A 24089-nucleotide genomic window follows, 5' to 3' on the forward strand; every position below is an offset into this window, starting at 1 on the left:
CACATTAGATAACCTGTGAGGTAATAGAAAACATATATGTTGGTCTCTTTCCCCAGTTCCTGGCACAGAACTCCTGAAACACTTGTAAATTTCCTAAGCGATAGGAGTAGTAGGAGCATTTTTTGTTCTAATGTTTGGTCATTCACCTGGGCTCCTGACACAGAGTTCCTAAATCCCTTGGAATATCCTGGGGGATGACAGTGTTTTTTGTTCTAATGAGATGACTCTTAGTGGGCTTCTGGATGAGGGCTGGTCACCAGAAAGACCAAGCTGGGGTTAGAAGCGTGGAATTTTCAGTCCTGTCTCCTATTCTCCAGATGGAAGTGGGGCTGGAGATGGAGTTAATAATTATCATGCCTATGTGATGAGGCCTCCATAAAAATCCCAATAGTATGGGGTTCAGAGAGCTTCCAGGTTGATGAACAAACACGTGGCGGTCCTAGGAGGGGGGCACACCCGGAGAGGTCAGGGATGCTCTGTGCGCCTTCTCACATCCCTGCCCTGTGCCTCTCTTCCATCTGGACGTTTGTCTGTGTCCTTTATCATATCGTTTTATAATGTTTTATAATAAACTGGTCAACAGTGAGTAAACTATTTTCCTGAGTTCTGTGAGGCTCTCTAGCAAACTGATAATGGTCATCAAGAGTAATAATAAGTATTGTGTATATTTTCTAACCTATATCCCATAATATTTGGCTTAGTTGGTAGTGTATTTTTCTTCCTTGAAACTTGGCTTCTGTATTCAGGACAAGTATTTCCAAATTAATTAGTGTTATGTTCATACTTGTCTTGTTAGTTCTAATCATTTGTTTAAACTAGGATTTCCCTATTTAAAAATCATTACTCTCTGTCGATGGGAGGAAATGTGTTTGAATTTCACAAGTAAATAGGTACTATTTATTTGTCACACATGTTGAGTGTTAATTAGCCAGAAACTGTAACCTCTTGGTGGGCAAGGACATGTCCCTTGCTCAACATTGTGGCCTTTGATATCTCAGACAATGAAAAATAAGTACTTACCTAAAGTTCTTTCTTTCTTTCTTTCTTTCTTTCTTTCTTTCTTTCTTTCTTTCTTTCTTTCTTTCTTTCTTTCGAGAGTGAGCACAGGCAGAGGGAGCGGTGGGCAGAGGGAGAAGCAGGCTCCTCGTTGAGCAAGGAGCCCGATGTGGGACTCGATCCCAGAACCCTGGGATCAGGTCTTGAGCCAAAGGTAGACGCTTAACCAGCTGAGCCGCCCAGGCGTCCCTCTCCAACTTTTCAGTATGAAAATTTTCATACAAAAAAGTTGAAAGAATTGTACAACAAACACCTATATACCCACCACCTAGATTCTATAGTTAACATGTTAATATATTTGCTTTATCAAATATCTGTCTATCTGTCCATCCTCTTATTGGTATATTTTACTTATACATTTTGGGAAGTTGTGGGTGTCCATGCACTTCACCCCGACAACTTCTGAATTCATCTGCAGTGTTCTCAATAGAATGTTTTTAGAGTGTGGCTATTTGTAATTACATGTGATCATTTAGAACAGATAATTATTAGAAAATGAAATGCTGTCATCTTACTTTATTTTCCATACTTCCAAGGGAAGAAAGCAGCTTAGATCTGTATAATTCTTTGTAGTTTATGAGGAATTCTCATGTCTGTTATCTAATTTGGACCAATAATATTGCTGATAGTAACGGTAGCTAACAGTTAACTGTGCCAGGTACCATGCTAACAGTTAACCTTTAACAAAGATGCTAAATTCTGCTCATCCCACTGATATTTGGTTGGCATATTTATTTTTCAAGGGGATTGATTTGTTCACTTAAGAATATTTTTTAGCCCTGTGACATGCCTTTTAAATTCACATTTGTCAGCTGCTGCTATGTTTAGACTGAACTCTTTGGTGTTTGGGTTCCTGAGGACAAAAACAGTTTCTTGGGTGTTGTATCTTTATAGGTTGTTATCCATAATATTTATCCAATAAATATCCAATAATATTTCAGCACAACTTAGGAGGAGTTGCTGAAAATATTCCTGTGTTCTTTGATTATCTCTTATAAATTAGCCTGTAATATCCAAAATGTTGAGTGACTTTAAAGGCAAAATGGGTTATATGAGAATAGGTATCTAATGGTTGTTTGGGGGGTTATTAATTTTTAATATCCTATGAATAATTACAGCTGCTGTTTTTTATATTTATTGTGTGCCAGATTCTGTGACTTATTTTGCATCGCATTTTTAATTCACGTAACCAGCCTTTAAGGGCTGCCTCCATGAGGCATGGAGGGGTTAAGTGGCTTGTCCTGAGTCATGTGGCTACAAATGGAAGAGTCAGGAATGAGTGTTTCAGCTCCAAGTCCTAGCATTTGACCACCGCCGTAGTGTTTTGCATCCTCAGGCCACCTGCGTCATAATTTCCTGGGGTAATTGTTAGAAATGCAGACTCCTGAGCCCCATCCTAGACCTGCTGAGTTTGAACCTGTGGATGAAATATGTGTTTTAGTCGTTCATTGATTTTTTTCAATAATTTATTTTATTTATTATTTTAGAGAGAGAGAGAGAGAGTATAGGAGGAGGGACAGAGAGAGAGAGAGAATCTCAAGCACACTCCCTGTTGAGTGCAGAGCCCATCGTGGTGCTTGATCCCAGGACCCTGAGATCATGACCTGAGCCAAAATCAAGAGTCAGACGCTTAACTGACTAAGCCACTCAGGTGCCCCATTCAGTTGATTTTTATGTGCTCTGAAGTTTGAGGACCACTCCCCTATGCTCTTCTATAAGAAGCATAATCACGTTTTAATCTCTATTAACCTAGAAAGATAGCCAGAATCAATCATACTTGTTCTTGGAGTACATGGTGTTTTGGATTCATCTTTATGCATTCATCTTTCCTTCAAGATTGTCATGGATTTTAAACACCCAGATGGTGTCACAGTGCCAGTCATGTTGCCTCGTCGGAGTTTGCTGGTGATGACCGGAGAATCTAGATACCTCTGGACACATGGGTATGTATCTAAATGACCTTAGTGACAGAATACCTCTTGCTTTGTGAGAGTTCTCAGTCTTTCCTGCTTGAGCCACCAGAATCACGCCCCTTATCTGCACATTGAGGTGTCCAGGTTTTAACCCCCACGGACATCTGTGCCCTTTTATGGTAAATAGTGACCTTTTATTTTGATGAAATTCAAGTTTAATGGAGGGTTGCAAGCATGGTATAATGAACTCCCTTCACCTTTCACCTAGATTTACCAATTGTGAGTATTTGACCATGTATTTTATTGCTCTCATATGTTACCATTATTATTACTATTGCTAAATCATTTGAGAGTAAGTTGCAGACATCATGATCCTTTACTCTTACACCCTTCATTGCGTATTTCCTGAGAGCAAGGATATTCGTTATATCAGGGGTTGGCAAACTATGGTTCATTGGCCAAATTCAGCTCTGAGCCTGCTTTGCGGCTCTTGAGCCAAGAGTGGTTTTTATATTTTTATTTGTATTTTTAAATTTATTTATTTTTATTATGATTATGATTGTTATTTTGGTTTTTACGTTTTTAAAGTGTTTTTAAAAAAACAGCAGAGAATAGAAACTGTATGTGGCCCTTTTTACCTAAAAATGTTTACTATTTGGCCCTGTTTTACAGAAAAAGTTTGCCAACCCCTATGATATAAAACCTCTATACAACTCAAATTCAGAAACATCAACATTGATAAAAATACTCTTCTACAATCCATCTTCAGATTCTGCTAGTGGTACTTATAGTATAGTACTGTTGAAGACTGCCAGCAGTTACAGGAGCAAAACCAGATTTCACTGAGGGACTATTGCAGTAGGAGAAAAGGGATGGCAGTATAGAACTGGGCTGGATTCCACATACAACAGGAAAAGTCGGAATAGATAGCCGAGGGGGCGGGGGCGGGGCTGGGGCAGTGCCAGTGGGTGGCGGGCATGCCCAGGATGAGCCAAGTTGGGCTCAGGGGAGTCCGACTAAAGTTTGGTCAAGCAGAGAATCTTTGTTAGTGGTTTGTAGTATACTGTCCCTCTGATCCAGGACTCCGTCTGTGACTCTGATTAGTTGTCATTTCTCTGCAGTCTTTCTTACTTGGAAACAATTCCTCAACTTCTCTTTGTCTTTCTGGACGTTGGCACATTTAAGGGGACCAGTTATTTTATGGACTGGCCCTCAATTTGAGTTTGTTTGATTGAATCTAATCTCAAAGAAATGGGTTATGCACTTTCGGCAAGAACATAGCTTTAGCCTTTAGAGGAGAAGCATCGCGCTACTAAAATTTACGTACCTTCTGCTGAAAATACTGCTGAGTTCTGTGCTTATTAATAATGTCCTGCTTGGAGATTTTTAACTGATGCATTTAAGAAATCAAGGAAGTGAACACGTAGATGATTCTGTAACAGGTCCTGAATGTGAACCATAAAAACAGATGGCCTGATTTTAAGCAATGAGGCTTAAATTTACCTGATTTGTTTTTCATGGCCATCTAAAATATTTTTACTTACAGTAAATGAAAATGGTGAGGTGATCCAGTGGTTTCAGGTATTTCTAGAACTGAGAATATTCACATTTTCTTTTTTTAAGTTTAAGCATTTTTATGATCGGTACATTTAAACTTAAGAGTAATGGTATTTCAGCAAATACAAAATGAAAAATTACTTTTCGTAGGCCTGTGTTATAACAGGTTTTAATCTACTCTGGGCACTGCTGCTGATTAATTCTCCTAAGCATCATTTCGATCACATTATTCTCTTTCTTTCTTTTTTTATTTTTTAAGATTTTATTTATTTATTTATTTGAGAGAGAGAAAGCGCACGCTTCGTGCTGGCGAGCATTGGGCAGGGAGGGGCAGAGGGAGAGGGACAAGCAGACTCCCCACTGAGCAGGGAGCCCAACATGGGGCCCCTTCCCAGGACCCTGGGATCATGACCTGAGCTGATGACAGATGCTTAACCAGTTGAGCCCCAGGCGCCCCCAATCACATTATTTTTTTGGTTCAAAGCATATTATGTGGTTAAATGTTAAGAGTAATTATCTCTGGAAGATTGAATTGCAGGCAATATTTATTTTTAAACCTTTCTCTAGAATCAGAATTCTTTACAATAATTTCAGGGGAGAAAAACCCTCAGTATTATTTTTAAAGACTTCCATTGATACCCATTGCCTGTAATGTGATTGTGCGTGTGTATAGGGAAGAGAAGGAGAAAGGGAAAGTGTAGGGTAAGGAGGGAGGGGCTACAGGTAAAGACAGGAATAGAGAGAGGCTGACCAAATAATGACGTACCAATTATGGAGTATTATCAGCATCAGAATCTCTGGGTGACAGGAGAATAGGTTGAAAAAGCGCATTTAATACACTTAAAAATATGTATAAACCAAGGAAATACACCTTGATAAAAAAAATTTTTTTCTTTGATCTCTGGGCTGAAAACGGGATACCACTACCGAGGCACAGGAATTGAAGAAGGTTGATTTGGGGCCCCTGGCTGGCTCAGTCAGTGGAACATGTGACTCTTGATCTTGGGGTTGTGAGTTTGAGCCCCACGTAGGGGTGAAGTTTACTTTATTTATTTTTTTTTTGTTAAAAAAAAAGAACTATTTTTCTTTATTTTTTATTCAAGTATAATTAATATGTAGTGTTATATTAGTTTCAGTGTACAATATAATGATCTAATGTTTACTTTAAAATAAGAAAAGGTTGACAGACTCTGTCGTGTAAGGTTAATTCCAGACTCTCATTTCAGTCTAGTTCAGATTACTGTTGTAGCCACCACGGCTTAAATCAGAATGGCTGCCGGCAGCACCCGAGTCAAATCCAGCAATCAGGCATGTTCTCTGGCTGGCGGTGGTGGTCTCTGTGGCAGCGTTTTTATAAATTGCATACATGTAAAAATCAGGAGCTTTCACCTAAAAATCTGAGCCTTCAGCTTCTTTTGAAAATTGGGCAATCTGACAACATTGGGCCCTCGGATGCCTCGGCCCTGGTTGGAGACCGTCTGTGGGCTTCTGTAGATGAGGCCTGCATTCTCAAGCTCTCTGCAGTTCCCAGCACGTTCTGTGGTGCCCCACACTAGGGCTGAGCATCGGCTGTCACATAGCACTATGCTTGCACTGTTTTGCTTATGTTGGGACAGAGCCGCTTGGAAATGAAATAAATCTTGTCTGCATTAAGAGTGGGAAATGGGAAGCTAAAATGAATGGGAAAGTTTTCAGAAAAGTGGAAGAGAACACTTTGTTGTTTTGAAATGAAACCATTCATGTGTTTAACAGCGAACATTGTGTTTCTAGACAAACCCACGTGCTTCCCTCCTTGAGGTTATTCGACTGACTTGGCAGGTGTTTATCTATAAGTTTATTTAACTCTCCTTTTAAATTACTTTTGGAGCATTTTCTTTCTGCTGAGCCTTGTTCTCAAAGTTTCATACAATTAGCTCACTTAACTCATACAAGTCACAGTGGAAAGTTTGTTCTGTGGTTTTGTCCCCATTTTTAAAGGAAATTGGAGCATAAAGAGGTTATGTAACTTTTACAAAGTCACAAAACCATTAAGTGGCAGAGCCAAGATGAGAAGCCAGGCAGTCTGGCCTCAGGATCTGTGTCCTTAACCTTGTGGTTCCAGCTGGCCTTGATTGCTCCCTCTGCTCCAAATTCATGCTGTGCCCTCTGGCCTTTACTCTTGCGCCAGCCCTCAGTGCAATAGATTTCCTTTTACTTTGTTTTTAACATAGAGCGCAGCTCTTACTTCCTTATAGTATGTAAAACCTTTTCTGGGTACATTAGCCTGAAATAATTTCTCCCTTGAACTCCTAAAGATTGTATTGTCATCTTCTACCTTGAGATGTCTCTTCTATCGAACTATTATTTAAATCTAAAAAATGTTTTTATCTTTTTATTTAATATTTTTTTCAGCTAGATTATTAATTTGAGTAGGGAGAGAAAAAAAGATGTTCAGTAATGTTTAAAGAATTCATTAATCTTTAACCTATGGATTACCTACTCCTAAAAATCTGAGATTGGTGCCGAAAGCAGTTAAGTACTGCTTGGCCTTTGTTTAAGATTTAATTCTAGGCAAGTAAAGTAATTGACTTAAAAAGCCTGTGATAGAGAACTACTTGGTCCTCAAGAGGGAAATTTATTTGCTAATAAGAGTTTCAAGATACTCATTGTTGTCAACTATCATGACTGTGTATAATACCATAGTTTTACTCATTTTCCTCTATCAGGGTAACAATCATATAAATTCAGGCAATGTTTGCTTTCTTTTTTTTTTTTTTTTATTTATTTATGTGACAGAGAGACAGCCAGCGGGAGAGGGAACACAGCAGGGGAGTGGGAGAGGAAGAAGCAGGCTCCCAGCGGAGGAGCCCGATGTGGGACTCGATCCCGGAACACCGGGAACACGCCCTGAGCCGAAGGCAGCCGCTTAACGACTGCGCTACCCAGGCGCCCCAGCAATGTTTGCTTTCTTTTTACTTCTAAAAAAATTGCCTTTGGTGCAAGCTCTTTTAAAAGAGCCACTCTCCTTATGTGTTTTATGAGACCAGCATTACCCTTACACCAAAACATGTCAAGGATGTTACTATAGGAGAAAATTACAGACCAATATCTCTTGTAACAGGTGAAAAAACATCCTTAATAAAATTGGAGAAAATCCAGTTGTACGATATATAAAAAAGAAAGTACATCATGACCAAGTAGAGTTTATCCCAGGACTGTAAGATTGGCTTAACATTTTGAAACCAAGCCATGTAATTCAAGACATAAAAAGAACAAAAGCGAAAAAAATATTCAATCATCTTGATTGATGCAGAAAATGTATTTGACAGAATTCAGCATCCGCTCATGATAAAAACTTGGCAAAGTAGGACAAGAAGGAAACTTTTTCAAGCTGATAAAGGGCATTTGTGAGAAACCCACAGCTGACAGCATATTTAATGGTGAAATATTGAATGCCTTTTCCTAAGATACCCAACAGGGCAGGGATGTCTGCTCTTGCCACCTCTTTTTGATATTACAGTGGGTGTTTTACATAGTATAATAAGTCAAGAAAAAGAAATAACAATCATAGGGATTTGAAAGGAAGAAGTAAAACTCTTTATGATTGTGGGGTAGAAAATCCTAGGAAGTCTACAAAACAAGTGTTAGAACTAAAAAGTGAATATAGCAAGGTTGTAGCCTACTAGGTCAATATTCAAAAATTAATTTTTGAAAAATGAAATAAAATGCTTTTTAAAATATACATACCACATTTTCTTTCTTCATTCCTCCATTGATGGACACTTAGGTGGTTTCCATGTCTTGGCTGTTGTAAATGATGCCTCAGTGACCATGGATGCAGATATCTTTCCAAGTTAGTGTTTTTATTTCCTTTGGATAAAGATCCTATAGTAGAATTGCTAGGTCACAGGGTAGTTCTGTTTTTAAATTTTTGAGACATCTCCATCCTGTTTTCCACAACAGCTGCACAAATCACATTCCCACCAGCAGTGCCCGGGGGTTCCTTTTCTCTACACTCTCGCCAACACTTGTGATTTCTTATCTTTTTGATAATAGCCACTGCAGCAGGTATGAGGGGATACCTCAGTGGGGGTTTTGATTTGTATTCCCCTGATGATCAGTGATACTGAGCACATTTTCATGTGCCTGTTGACCGTCTGTATGTCTCCTTTGGAAAAATGTCTATTCACATCCTCTGTCCATTTTTTAAATGGTTTGTTTTTTGCTATTGAGTTGTGGGAGTTCTTTATATGTTTTAGATATTAATCCCTTACCAGATAGATAATTTAAAATATTTTTTCTCATTCTGTAGGTGGCTATTTCATTTTGTTGATGGTTTCCTTCATTGTGCATAAGGTTTGGTGTAGTCCCACTTGTTTATTTTTGCTTTTGTTGCCTTTTGGGAATTCTAACAACAGATTGAAGAAATAGTATAATGATGACAAAATGAAAATTGAGAACTGAAATACATTACATTTTTTCATTTTAGGATCAAATCTATTTTAATTATATGGTTGAACTTTCTCTTTTTTAGATGTGTTGAAAAAACTTACCTGGCCCCTGATAAAGAGAAATCAACAACCTAAATATAAAATTATGCTTTTTAATAATTTGCTAAGATCTTTCAGGCTTAGCACATTCCCTCTGACTGTAAAACCCACCTCTATAGGGGATAGATTAGCTAGGGTATATGAAGCAGAAAACTTAGAAGATTTAAATCTTAGGAATAAATTTAACGAAAGTTGTGCAACACATATACACTGAAAATCCTGAAACACTGCTGAGAGAAATTACAGAAGACCAAATGAATGAAGAGGTAGAGATGCCATGATCAGGGATAGGAACTTAATATTGTTAAGATATCAATTGTCCCAAGCTGATCTGATGTTTCAGTGTAATTCCAATTAGAAATCTTAAGACTTTTTAATAGAAATTGATGAGCAGGGGCGCTGGGTGGCTCAGTTGGTTGGGTAGCTACCTTCAGCTCGGGTTGTGATTCTGGGGTCCTGGGATCGAGCCCCACATTGGGCTCCCTGCTTGTCAGGGAGCCTGCTTCTCTCTCTCCCCCTCTGCCTGCAGCTCGCCCCACTCGTGCTCGCTCGCTCTCTGTCCTCTGTGTCAAATAAATAAAATTAAAAAAAAGAAATTGATGAGCAGATTCTAAAATTTATAAGGAAATGTTCTTGAAGCAGAACAGTGTTAAAGGATTTATTTTACCTGGTTTTTAAAATTTACTGAAGCTACATAATCGAAAAGTGTATGGGATGTCCAGGTGGCTCAGTCGGTTAAATATCTGACTCTTGATCTCAGCTCAGGTCTTGATCTCAGGGTTTTGAGGTCAAGCCCCACAATGGGCTCCATGCTGGATGTGGAGCCTACTTGAAAAAAAAGAAAAGAGAGAGAGAAAAAAAGAATGTAGTGTTGGTGTATAGACAGACCAGTGGGGCAGAATATATCCACATATAAAGGTCAGTTGATTTTTTTTTTTTTTTTGACAGAGAGAGTGAGTACATGTAGGGGGAGTAGCAGGCAGAGGGAGAGGGAGAAGCAGGCTCCCCGCTGAGCAAGGAGCCCGATGTGGGACTTGATCCCAGGACCCTGAGATCATGACCCGAGCTGAAGGCAGATACTTAACCAACTGAACCACCCAGGCGCCCCAAGGTTAGTTGATTTTTGACAAAGACACCAATGCAATTCAGTGTGGAAAGGAAATTTATGAACAGGTGGTGCTGGAACAATTGGATGTCCATGTGGAAATAAAATGAACCATGATCTGCCTCACACCATTTACAAAGAGTAATATGAGGTAGATCATAGATTTTCTTCAAAGATTTATTTATTTATTTTGAGAAGGAAAGCCCGAGCATGAGTGAGCTGGGGGAGGGGCAGAGGGAGAGGGAGAGAGGGAGCGAGAATCCCAAGCAGACTTTACACTGAGCATGGAGCCCAACCTGGGGCTCGATCTCATGACCCTGAGTTCATAAACTAATTCGAAATCAAGAGTCGGATGCTTAACCGACTGAGCCACCCAGGTTCCCCAATGTAGAGCATAGATTTAAATGTAAAAGTGAAACTTATAAAACATCTAGAAGAAAATACAAGAGAATATTTTTGCAACCTTGGGGTAGGCAAAGTTTTTTAAAGAAAGATTTTAGAACACACTATAAAAGAAAAAAAAAGATGAACTGCGTCAAAATTAAAAAACTTGTCAAAAAATATTATTAAAAAAATGAAAAAGCATGCCACACATGGGAAGAAAATATCCAGAATCCATATATCTAACGAAGGTTTGGGCTTAAGATTTGAACAGATCCTTCACCAAAAAAAGTATCAATGAATGGCTAATAAGCACCCGAAAAGATATACAACATCATTATTCATCAGAGTGGTGCAAATTAAAACCACAGTTTCAGGGGCGCCTTGGTGGCTCAGCTGGTAAAGCATCCGACTCTTGGTTTTGGCTTAGGCCATGATCTCCTGGGTCCTGAGATAGGGCTGCAGGCTCAGTGGGGAGTCAACTTAAAGATTCTCTCCTTCTGCTTCTCCCTCTACTCACGCATGCACAATCCCTCTCTCTCAAATAAATAAATAAATCTTAAAAGAAAAATCACAATTTCATACCACTTGCCACTCACTAAAATGACTAAAATTAAAAACTCAGGTAATACCAAGTATTGGTGAGAATGTCAGGCAGCCTGGAACTGTTCCATTATCTGTTATTTTCTGATGTTGATATCCTTGTCCCTCAACTAGATTTCCTTTACTAAGAAAGATGTATTCAAAGCTACAATGATAATTATGTATTTGTCTATTTCTCCTGTTATTTTTTGTTCACTTTTTGCTTTATGTATTTTGATGCTATGTTATTGGTTACATGCATACAAATATGCATTGTTTTTATATATTCCTGTTGTATTGACACTGTTGTTATTATGAAATGTTCCTTTTTGGGGCGCCTGAGTGGCTCAGTTGGTTAGGCATTGGATTCTTGATCTCAGTTCAGGTCTTGCTCTCAGGGTCATGAGTTCAAGCCCCATGATGGGCTTCATGGTGGATGTGGAGCCTACATAAAAATATAAAATAAAATAAAAAAGGAAATGTCCCTTTTCATCTCTAGTAATATTTACTCCTTTGAAGCCTGCTTTGATTAGGATAGCTATACCACTTTTCTTTTGGTTTTGCTTGGAACATGCAAAATACTTGTCTTCTGTATGTTATATCTTTTTTTCTTTTCTTTTTTTTTCAAGGTTTTATTTATTTGAGGGAGGGAGAGAGAGAGAGGCAGAGATAGTGACAGAGATAGCGAGAGAACACAAGTGGGGAGGAGAGGGAGAAGCAGGCTCCCCTCTGAGCAGGGAGCCCAACATCGGGCTCCATCCCAGGACCCTGGAATCATGACCTGAACTGAAGGCAGACGCTCAATTGACTGAGCCACCCAGGTGCCCCTATATCTTTTTTTTTTCTATCTTGATTTTCAACCATTCTATGACCTTATTTTAAGGTGGGTGTCTCTTGTAATCAGCATGTAATTGGACTTTATTTTTTTAACCCATTCTGACATTCTTTGTTCTTTAATTGGATGTTGTAGTCGTTTTACATTTGCATAATTATTGATTGAATTTAAGTTTACTGTTTATGTGTTTTGTCTTTGCTCTATCTGTTCCTTTTTTTTTTTCTTTTTCTCAGAATTGGTATTAATCAAGTATTTGTGGGCGCCTGGCTGGCTCAGTCAGAGGAGTATGCGACTCTTGATCTTGGGGTTCTGAGTTCATGCCCCGCATTGGGTGTAGAGATTACTTAAAAATCTTTAATAAATAAATAAATATTTGTTATTATTCTATTTGCATTTCTTGAATAATTTGTTAGTGTACATTCTTTTAATATGATTACCCTGAAGTTAACTTCTTAAAAAATACAGACTTCTATTTCTTTGTTTTTTCTACAATGCTTAACAGTTTGGCGAACCCAGCAGTTATTTGCCATTAATTCTTCTAAATTTGCTCTGTTCCCTTAATATTTTTAAGAGGACATGAAATATTTCTATGAATACGATGATAAATAAATTATTTTGACTGTCGTTTTTAGAATCACACCCAGAAAATTTGATACTGTTCAAGCATCCAAGGGTCACAAAAGTGGAATTATCACCAGTGATGTTGGAGACCTAACTTTAAGCAAGAGGGGAATAAGGACATCATTTACATTTAGGAAAGTGAGGCAAACACCTTGTAATTGTAGTAAGTATATAATTTTGGTTCCACTGTAAAATGGAGTAAATCTAGTGTAAAAATCTTTTAAAGTCCCATCAGAACCAAGGAGAGCTTTGTCTTAACTTCTCTAATGGCATTTCTCATATTTGTATAGTGTTGTCCTTAATGTAGATTTTTCTTAACTGCCCCCAATGAGTTTATATTCCTTGAAGGTAGGGACTGCATTTTATTCATCTTTATTTTTCCTAACTATAGTACTTAGCCATAGTTGGACGCCAAGTAAACATTTTTTTACATTGAAGTCACAGTTAAAAGAGTGCTAAATAAAATTGTAGGACGTTAAAATATCACTTGTAAAAAATAGGTTTTATTGGAAATAGCTTGTTAGGTTTCTAAATTACTTCTCATTAACCCAACAAGGAAGTTAGAGATGACAAATTGCTCCATAGTAAGTAGATAACTCTAGGGGGATAAACAGTGGTTTGTGTTTTGGTCAATTTGGAAATCTAGGAGGGAATAACAGAAATGCTCAAAAACTTGTCAAAAGGGTGTTATTTTGAATTATCTATACGAGTACATCATGACGTGTATTTCTTGGACTCATTGAACAAAAATCTCTTTCATTTTGTAAATAGTATCTGTTAGAAAACTTGAAATTGCTATATTTGATATCTTTTTTTTTTTTTTTTTTGCTAAATCTTATATCTTGATGTTAGGGAAGCTTAAAACAGATTTTTGTTTCTTTTGCTAAAAGTGTCATTGAGGCCTTGAAACATCAAATTTTTTTATCAGTTAAAAAAAGTGTATTTCATATTTGTTGAGTGTCTGACACTGTCTGTAGTTTTACAAGATACTGAAAAATAAAGCACGACTCCTGTTCTTGAGGAACCCGAGGTCTAGCTGGAGAGAGAGGCTAGTTTTCTTCTGCAGAGATTTCTTTGTTGTGGACGTTTATTGAATGTAAGGCATGTTGTAGAAGCTCTGAATGTATATTCAGTTTACAGATGTTTTTCACGTTTGAGGCTTTTTGGATACTTTTGGTCAAAATTTGTGAATTTTTAAGGATTAGGATTGATCCTTCCTTTAGATTACTTAGCTGTTTATAATTTCTAAAAGAATAACATGTTACTAGGGCCGTTTTAGGGTCATAGTAGTGCGTGTGGTAGTGTAATCCTGATGTGCCCAAGATACAACTAACCCGTCTGTTGGGATCTGCATGTGTTAGAGCCGTCAGGCTTTCTTAAATGTCCACATGAAATGTTTAGAGCTGCCCTTCACACAGTAGCAAAGACTAGCTCTCTCCCACCCCTTTCTCAGGGTTCGGCACCCTCTGATCAGAGTTGGGAGAATTCCTGAGGCCGTGAGGGCTGCAGCCCACTTCTGAGCTGCCACATGACTTCTCATTATTGCCTTTGTCCTGACTGTGGCTTCTCTGGGAGCACCGCTCCTCCTCCTGTATTTCCTGCAGTAAAAAGATGTGTCTCATAGACTTCGGCCGAAGATAAAGGGAAATTACGGTGTAGCAGAGAACAGGCAAGGATTTAAAATGAGCGTTAGGCATGATTGCAGGGAACAGGGAACAACTTCAGCTTTCATTTAATTAGGATGTTAATTAGGATAACAGTGTATCCTCATTTTCCTTTGTCATCTCCTTGACTTGATGGTGTTCTCCTTAGGGTGTGCTGATCCTAGTGAAGGAGGTGACGCCTGTAGTCGCTGAGATTGTGGGCTCGCGAGTCCCCACTGGCTCCGTGACTTACCGTTCTTTGTCACTTCGGGATCATTACTTGGCATTCTGGGCTTCAGTGTCCTCATCTGTAAAAAGGACACAGCAGTACTGTCTCATGGTGTTATTGTGAGACTTGAGACCATCCGTATAAACTGCTTCAAATAGTGTTCATTAAATGCTTGTGATCATAACCAAATGACACTTTGCTCCTAGGCCTCGTTGTTTTTCCAAGAGTGCTAGGGCCCCAGAACTCCTGTTTCCTTTGCTCACCAAGAGAAAAACCCTAACTCCTGTTAATTCAGCTCCCATCAAGATGCTTTCCTAAATGAAAGGACCCTTAATCCCAGGATGAACTAGGCATCTGCATTAGAAGGCCTGCAGAATTGCAGTTCATGTCTTGTTGCAGATGGATTTTTCCCCTTTTTCTTTAGACCCCTCACATGTGTAATTGGACTCGTTAGGTTAAGAGCTATTTTTAAACTGATAAATCAGAGCCTGCTTACCCCAGCCACCAAATTTGCATTGATTTGCTTGTTCTTTTAAGAAACGTGATACCTTATGAATCACTTGGATAAAAATGAAAGGTTTATATTGCTTTATTTTTTCATTAGGCTACACTGTGGTCTGTGACAGCCAGATGAAGGGGACCCCCCCATCATTCCCAGGGAGTGCCAGAGAAGCCTCACAGCTGGAGCAAGAATACGTCCATCGAGTCTATGAGGAGATTGCTGGGCACTTCAGCAGTACAAGACACACCCCGTGGCCGCGCGTCGTGGACTTCTTGAAAGCTTTGCCAAGTGGTTCATTAGTGGCCGATGTTGGCTGTGGGAACGGAAAGTATCTCGGCATCAATAAGGAGTTATATATGGTAAGTCGTTGTTGCTCCTGGCTCTCTTTTGGCTTTATTTGTTAGGTTATTATCACCTTCTGCCTTATGGTATAATGCTGTTTTTTAGGTCATTGCCGAAAAGTTATAACCAACAGACGGAAAATTAATGAGCACTCCTATTCTTTTGTCGTGTATGTGTATGTTGTTCTCCTCCCTTTAGATTTTGCTTATTTTATCAGTAAAACTATCTTAAATTTATAAAACTCCTTACGGGTCAGAAAGGATATTTAGAGAAGCCACTTTCTTTGCTTAGATTGCCCTAAGTATGAGAACGTTAAAGCTGGTATTTTCATCTGTTTTAAATGAAGCAACTGAGATTCACAGACTATATTATTCCCCTGATGGCATGTAATTAGGGGACATAACTGAAACTTGAACCCATGCCTCTGATGTCAAATATAGTGTTCTTTTATTCACTGTAGGAAAAAATAAAGGTTACTATTTATTGGTGTGTTACTGTTGAGGAAACTAGGGCTTAAGTGGCTTAAACCATGTGACCGAGGTTATAGCGCAAGGCCCAGGATCTGAACCTACTTGTTTCTTGTGCCACATTTCTGTTTCCAGTTGCTATTACTTACTTTCCTACGGTCCACTTTTTTTTTTCCTGCTATGCTGGGAAGGAAAACATTCTCCCTACACTGGTAAATATTGTAAATACCCATATCAACGCTGCTCTGGGAGGACTGAAGCTTCCCTTTCTCAAGATTAGGGGCTGGAGGACTAGAGTAAGGAGGATAGGTAGGGACAACGAGAGCAGTCCTCACTCAGGGGCTCTTGGAGGCCGTCATGTTGCACGTCTCCTGTATCTTTACCTTCTCCTCCCTGTATCTTTACGCAACTCCGTGAGGAAAGTAAGTCACTGCTGCTCTTGGGGGAAGGCAGAGTTCGTGCATTAAGAGACAGATAAAGCATAGCTTGTCATCAAGATAAGACATTAGTATCCATGTATTGTTGTCATGTCTACAATTAAATTTTAGTTTATCAGGAATAAGGTCACTGTTCATGTGGAAGAAGTAGGTTTTGATGTACCACTTAAAATCAAAGTGATATCTTCTGATATTTTAATCTTCAGGTATCATCCAGAACGTCTCTCAGTGAGCTCTGCTCTGCACCTTCTCGATGCTAACGCACAGTTTTACCGAGTCAGGCAGCACCTGTGACAGCGAAGCTGGGTTGAGGTCAGCCACACTGACGTAATCATACTGATCGCGTTATCCTGTTCTTAGTGAGAGACATGATTTCCTGGTAAACTGAGCCCCAAAATCTGAATCTGTTCAAGAAGGAATACATTTAGAAGAATTAGAAAATCACAAGTATAGTCACTTTCCATTATTTGTATTCATTTTACAGTTGGCAGTCTGCGATTCGCAGAGCCTGCTATGGTGTCTGACCTCCCGGGAAGGCTCAGTGGGTGTTGGTTCAATGCAGGAATGAGACGCTTGTCTGGCTGGAGTTGCGGCTTTCATTACACCAGAAGTGGAGTTACACATGACCAAAGGGAAGCAGCCGAAGCTCCAGCCTGTATATTTGCGTGTATTTTGAGCAGCTGTCTTTGAGCTTGAAAATCTGTGCATTTTTTGATATTCATGAGGGAATGTGACGTGGGACATTCATTCTACGTGTTCAAACATAGGATTGTCTCAGAATTAAAAATACTGTTTATATTATTATCACATGCTTCCTTAACAAAATGTACTTTTTAAATACTAGCTTAGGCTCTCATGGAGATCGTTTTATAAGCTGCTTTTCATTTGTTAGGTATCTTCAGTTACTCTTCACTTCTGTCTTCAGCACTGGCTGCTGCCTTTATGTTCAGAGGTAAATTTTGTAAGCAAGGACTTTATACCTTCATGAGACTTGCCACCTTTATAATCATACCAACAATAGATGAGATAGTACGTACCCAGAGCTCAGTCCGGCTCGCTCACTAAGTGATGACTCTGTGCATTGGTCTCAGACCACATTCGGTCCGGATGTGTTTCTCAGGTTAATAAGTACTTAATACATTGTAGGGACTTTCTTGGTTGGTGTGAGTAGTTGGGATGCAGATCTAATAATAATGCCAGTTATCTATTGACAATTATAAGAATTGGAGATGTGTTTCTGGAAGACTCTTCTGTATATTTCTGTTTTTGTTTTGCTTTGTGTTTGAACTGTTGACCACCCCAGTAATGGAAAGGACAGAACGGCCACTAACAGTGTCAGGCTCCTGCTGTGTGCCAAGTGCTAGGCTGTGTTTTCTCATGGGGTGTAGGAGACCAGTATTACTGTCCCCATTTTACCAACGGGAAAACAGGCCCAAGGTTCCATGGTGTCAGAACAAGTATTAGAACCTCGTCTCCAGCTGCAGGGTCCATACTCAGTGGCATTCCACTGAGAGAGATCTTAGCGGCCAGCTCTGCTGACAGAACAGCCAGCTGTCGTCTCAGATGTGGCAGAAATCACTTGGCACATGATGGACACTGATTGATGGTTTGTTGAATGGTGAGGAGCAAACCTGTGAGTTCACCTTCAGTTTCTCACTTGCAAAGCAGAATATACACAGTGCTGTGTTCTATACGTTAAAGGAAATGGGACAAACTCAGAACGGTGGGCCTTCACTCAGAGTGACGGACATTTAGGATACCTGGATTTCTCTTTGTATCTGGACCCAGGAAGAGAGGTTGTGTCCACTCTTTGTTCTGTACAGTTGTTATAACATTTGTGGAGTGAAGTATTTAATATACATCATTTCGTTTGGTTCTCATCTCAACCCTGAGAAGGAGGCATTTATATGATGAGGAAACAGAAGGTTAGTGGCTTTTCTAGGTTGTTCACCTGCTTCAGCTCGAGACTGTAGGTTGCTGTTTTCATTGTAGTCGACAGGTTTCGCCTGTTCCTCTGAGCTCTGAACCCCTTCCTGTCAGTCTCATTTCCCTACAGTGCTTGTTTCCTTAGTAGTTTAAAAAATGTGGTATTTTTTAAGTAATAAAAATAATACAGCCTCAGTTCAGAAAATGGACAAAGGAAAGGTGTTTGCCTTAATCTTAACACCCTAATAAAGCAGCTTGTTGTGAGAGATGTCCTTCCAGTGTTTTTCCTGTAATGTTTGTATTGTTCCGAGTACGCATACACCTGGATGACTCATTTGTGTCACTTCATATTTCCTTGTTGATGTGTAGCCTTACACAGTTCCTGACTGGATAACACTCTTGAGGTAGATGTTACTTGATGGTTCCTCGTGTTCGGTGTGGAATTATTATAAATAACACAGTAACGAGCATCTCCCCTGAGAAACATCTGACGGGAAGGAAGAAGGTGGGGTTTAGAGTGAGAAAAGCCCAGGTCTAAATCTCTGCTCCACCACTTAACTATTTTAACTTGGGGCAGAGGAGTTATCTGTGGTGAGACAAGTCTTCCTCATTTGCATGTAGTAACAGTAGCTAACCCAGGGTGTGTGTTCCGGGCTGAGGTCATTCATACAGAGAATCTGCTGTCATATCGGGTGGCTGCTTCTGGTAAAAGGCGATTTTTTTTTTATTTCATTTACCTTTTTTCATATTTTGGATAATTTTTTTAGGGTGAATTTTTAGAACAATTATTGGGTCAGAAGTCATGCACATTTTTGGGGCACCTGGGTGGCTCAGTTGGTTGAGTGTCCGGCTCTTGATCTCAGCTCAGGTCTTGATCTCAGGGTTGTGAGTTCAAGCCCCGCATTAGACTCCGTGCTGGGTGTGGAGCCCACTTAAGAAAAAAGAAGTTATGAACATTTTTATCCTCCTTAGAAAGTGGTGCACCAGATTGCTTTCAGAAACCGGTGGAGTCTGTTTGTACTGTGCTAGTCCTTCGGAGAGCTGGTTTTATTGCTGGCATCACTGTGGTGGATTTTGGTTTTAAAACATTTTAGATACTTTACTGGGAGAAAAATGAAACCTTGTTTTGTAGTTTGCACCTTTCACTACTAGGTCGAATGTTTTTTCATTTTTTACCAGTCTTCTCAGAATTGTGTGTTTAATGTTTTGTTGAAGATTTTAAAAAATTATAATGCAGTGGAAGTATACATTTCAACCCCAACCAGCGTGTGTTTTCATGTCACTGACCTCCGTCCAGCACACAGAATTACGTAGCCCTTATGTGAGTCATTTAATAAATGTGAGTATTTATAAGTGGTATTTATAAAGAAGCCACTTTCTGTCACACTGTTGACATTATGCATCGTGATTAGGGAGACCTTCAAATCCTGGGTACTGTCCTTGGTACAAAGACTTAAGGAAATTTAAAAATAGAAAGGGAAGAGAGAAAATTAGTGATGACTGTATGAGAACGTATGAAAGACTCGGGCAGAGTAAGCGCGGAATGAAGGTTGTGCGCCAGGCACGAGTCACGTCTACACTAGACCTGCTGCTTTGTGAGTCACACGGCCCCTGTCTCTCGGCGCAGGGGAGCCCTCCGTCCCACGTGCGGCAGCCTGGCAGCAGGAGGAAGGACATTTCCTCTGGCTTCATTTGGCTGCTGTTCTCCTTGTTCTGCTTTATCTGTGATTCGCGGGTAATAACATTCCTTTTTGGTTGTGCTCTCTCTCCTGGTATTTGTTTTGTAGTAAAATTGGATTTTTTTCCCTCTGTTGACTTTTAGCAAGATTTATAGCAATCTGTCGGAATTGGACAAACTTGAGACTTTGACTGCATGAACTGAGTTTTATTGTAAAAAAAGGTGGCAAACCCCGGAATGTAATATGCATATTATTTGAGTGGTATTGTCAGCTTGACTGTTGTGGCTCCTGGCTTAGCGGCATAGAATATGGTGGAAAAGAGGTAAAAGTAAGAAGCCAGTTGCGTATCCTACGTGCGTAAAGACCGCAGTCAATTGGGAATTGTGCCACTGTTGTTATTAATGGGCCTTCGTACTTCTTCATCTTAAAATATATCAAAGGGACATTGGTGTACTTTACCTCTAGCTTGGTGCCTTTTATTATACTTCAACAATTAGCGCAGCTCCAGGATAGAGTATAGAAGCTGTTTAATATCAGTTAGAGATTGAGCCAATTCATATGAAGTATGACTAGCATGGCAGTGTGATTTAACTTAGTAAGACTTGTTTTGACATGAGGACTCGTATTCTTTATTCTCAGCTAGACTGAGGGAATCCCAATACTCAGTGCTCACTGCATCTGAAATTCAAATGAGTAAATACGGGCTTGAGGTGGCCGCTTTTGTCTGCTGAGATCTACTTTCACGTTTCTTTTTCTCTATTGTAGAGAGTGAGTTAGGAAGAAATATATTAGTGAATTAACATTTCTTATGCCCCTCCCCCCTCCCAGTGCTCTCTCAGTTTACCTGTGCACATTGTGCATTGCTCTTGCCCTCCACACACACGTGTGCATGCATACACACCCGCACACACACCATTCGCTCGGGACTAAACAGCAAAACTGTACAAAAATAACAGAGCTCGAGAGGAGATGGGCAGTCCTGCTCCCAAACACATCCCGCAGAACCAGGTCCCGGCGGAGGGCTCAGGAGGCCTCCCTGCCTGGGGAGACTAGGGGATGCTGCTGTTCCCTTAGGATGGTCGGCTTAGACTAAAAGGTTTAATTAAATAGCATTTTACAAATTTTGGATTTAGCACTTTATTCTTGGTGTATATAGGTTAGGCATTTAGCAGAACAAGACTCAAGAGCTTTAAAAAAATGAAATAAATCATTTTACTTTTTTATTGTTTGGGGATTTATTTCTGATTGTACAGTAATATGTATTGAAAAGTGAAAAGAAGCAGGCAAAAATCCCAGCTACCTCCTGCTATCTGAGCCATCACAGTATAGTTTATGTTGTGTTGAGAGACACCTGTAGCTCCCCACAAAAGACTAAATGTCTGTGTTTATGGGGATGATTTCCATTTTTATATGTGTGATATTACAAAAAGATCTAGGTTCTGGTCGGGGATGCATTCGATGCCAATTAGGACTTCCCGTTTCCACCGCTGTCATGTTTACTCTAATCACTGATTTGAGTTCAGCTTGACACCCATGGAGATGGTAAACGTTGCCGTCTAGGTACTTGATCTGACCCTGCGCCGGCTGTAAGAACTGCGAAGATCTCGCCTTCCACCTTTCCACAGTGAACGTGCAATCTAATAACCTATGGTAGTGAGTGCACCCATGGCTCTTAATTTCTCGGGACATTTTAACAAGATGTTATGCAATTCGTTCTTTTTCTCTGTTACAGATTGGTTGTGATCGTAGCCAGAACCTTGTGGACATTTGTCGAGATCGACACTTTCAGGCCGTCGTCGGTGACGCGCTGGCCGTGCCCTTGCGCAGCGGCTCTTGTGACGCCTGCATCTCCATTGCTGTGATTCACCATTTCTCAACAGCAGTGAGTATTCCTTTCTCTCTCCAAGGACTTGTAGCTCAGGTGGCAGGAAATGTTCACGATGTGACCGCTGTGGACCCGATCGTAGCCTTTCCTTTCTTCCCGTTCTCTTCCCTGGTGGTCCTGCAGTTTGCCCCCTTTACTGAGAAAGCGTGTGGAGCGGAGAGGAGGTGCGTGGCGCTGGTGCTTACGGGAGGCCAGTGGACCCTGCTTTTAGTGCTCGTGGTTCTGCTCTTGGCCCGACCTGAGTCTTCCTCCTCTTTGACTGGCTTCCTCGAATGCAGGGTCTCCGCATTTCAGCTGTCGGAGACGGGGGAGCTCGCCTGGGCCGCTGGCACACTCTGCTCAGCCTCTGAGCGGCTGCTCTCTCGGTTTCTCGTCTGCCCTTCTCAGCCCTTACTCGCCTCCCTGATGTTTGCGAATCCCTTCCTTCCCATCCTGCTTTTCTTCTTTTTCAAAACTCAGGTATTTAGTAGCTGTCACTCATGCTTTTAACTTGTCACAGATACTCCTAATTTTAAAGTAAGTGAATTTAATGTTTTGTATTTTTCTTATAAGAAAAAACAGCTTTTTTTTCCTGTGTGTCAGTAGTTTCTCCCCTAAGCTAAGCAATAATTTTATAGACCACCCTGTGCCGGCATCACCAGGAGTCTCCGTACACCTGATGACCTTAAGTGAATTCAAAACAAGATCAAGTGGAAAACCTTCTGTGCCTCTATTTTATTAACGCAAATAAAAATGTCCTTTTCCCTGTTTCTTCAACACTTTTTTCCTGTCAATCACAGAACAAAATGTGCCTTTTTTTTTCTTTTTTGTTTTATATTTTGTTAGATTTTCTGGGCTGTTCATCTTAATTAAAAACAGCCCTGTCGTCAGTCATACTTTCCGGTCTCCTCCCGGTTGATAAAGGGCACTGTGTGTTTTTCACCAGGAGCGGAGAGTGGCGGCTCTCCGAGAACTTGTTCGACTCCTGAGACCTGGTGGGACAGCACTCATTTACGTCTGGGCGATGGAACAAGAATATAATAAGAAGAAATCCAAGTATCTTAGAGAAAACAGAATTAGCCAAGGAAAGGAAGAGATCAGCAGTGGTGCAGCGGTGCCAGAGTCGCTGGCGGAGCAGGTGCCTGACGTGGGCAGCCAGGACGCCGCAGGCTGTGTCGCCGCCCTCACTGACCTCCAGGAGGGAGGGGGTCATGCCAGCACAGTCACCAAGGCCAAGCTTCCTGTTCATACTAACAGGACTTCTTTTCATTCTCAAGACTTACTGGTTCCCTGGCACCATCAGGGGAAGCCTGGGAAAGACAAGGCTGTTGGTGCAGCAGGACCCCGTGACCCAGGCCCCGTGTTTCATCGTTACTACCACGTGTTCTGTGAGGGCGAGCTGGAGGCGGCCTGCCGGACTCTGGGTCACGTCCGCCTACTGCAGAGCTACTACGATCAGGGCAACTGGTGTGTGATTCTTCAAAAGCTCTGATTGTCTCCGTGAACATAGAACAGCAAAGAAAGGGTCAGCTTGGTTTTTTAAAGGAGACTAAATTTTCCGTCTTTATAGTTAAAGAGAAAACTTGTGGAAAAGTCCCAAAGGAGAATGAATGCCTGAGAGAAATTTGGGAGCCAAGATTAGTTAGGACACATCCAGTCTACTACTATTGCTGACCTCATCCGTAAATGTAGGCTTCTCCTGAATGGGGAGGAACAGGGACGGTCTGCAGCAGTGAGTGAAGTCATCTGTGAAGTATTTGGGAACCTGGGGTGAGAACACAGCACGTCGAAAATAAACTTCTGCTATAAATGTTACTAATTGAGCTAAATCATGTATACCTTAGTGATGTAATCATACATTTTAATAAAATATTCTTGGTCAGTAGAGAATTGTCTGAAGTTTTATCTTTGATTATTAACTCTGTAAAATCACAGATGATAACCGCTCTGTCCCCTCACCTTACTAACACAGGGCCTGACACACAGTAGGTGCTCAGTAAAATTGTAGTCCATCTAATAGCCATACCTTAGTAGGAGCGTCATCCAACAAATCCTCATTGAGCCCGTACTATGTATCAGTTACTATTCTAGGTACTGGGAGTGGAGCCCTGAACAAGAACAACAGCTCTTGCCCTCCTGGAACTTAGGTTGTAGGAGGAGGACAGACAATCAGCAAACAAGCACACTGTGTGCTAGACGGTGATAAATGCCACAGGGGAAGGTAAGATAGCGGGAGGGTGCACCTGAGAACAAAAGATGTAGTTTTAAAGGGCTGAGATAACCACTAATCCTGACTGTAGTTTATTACCAAGAATGAATTGGTACCCCTAATGCATTGACTATGTGCTAAGGGCAGCCGCAATATGCTCTTGTAACTCCTTTGTTTAAATAGCAAAGGTTAGAATTGTCAGACCTAATTAT

At 40.4% G+C, this 24089-nt stretch overlaps 1 protein-coding gene across 1 annotated transcript in view; it reads left to right on the forward strand.

Annotated features, from left to right (window-relative positions):
* ALKBH8 (alkB homolog 8, tRNA methyltransferase) overlaps positions 1 to 23610 on the forward strand; it is a 45833-nt gene extending 22223 nt beyond the window's left edge. The window contains exons 8-12 of the mRNA XM_008690124.2: positions 2893 to 2999; positions 12591 to 12742; positions 15056 to 15312; positions 21537 to 21686; positions 22615 to 23610. Coding sequence (XP_008688346.2) covers positions 2893 to 2999; positions 12591 to 12742; positions 15056 to 15312; positions 21537 to 21686; positions 22615 to 23160 — 1212 coding nt within the window. The 3' untranslated portion in view covers positions 23161 to 23610. The remainder of the gene's footprint in view (positions 1 to 2892; positions 3000 to 12590; positions 12743 to 15055; positions 15313 to 21536; positions 21687 to 22614) is intronic.
* The last annotated feature ends 479 nt before the right edge of the window (positions 23611 to 24089 follow it).

The sequence above is a fragment of the Ursus maritimus genome, unplaced genomic scaffold (genome assembly GCF_017311325.1).
Source record: "Ursus maritimus isolate PB19 unplaced genomic scaffold, ASM1731132v1 scaffold_16, whole genome shotgun sequence".
NCBI classification, from domain to species: Eukaryota; Metazoa; Chordata; class Mammalia; order Carnivora; family Ursidae; genus Ursus; species Ursus maritimus.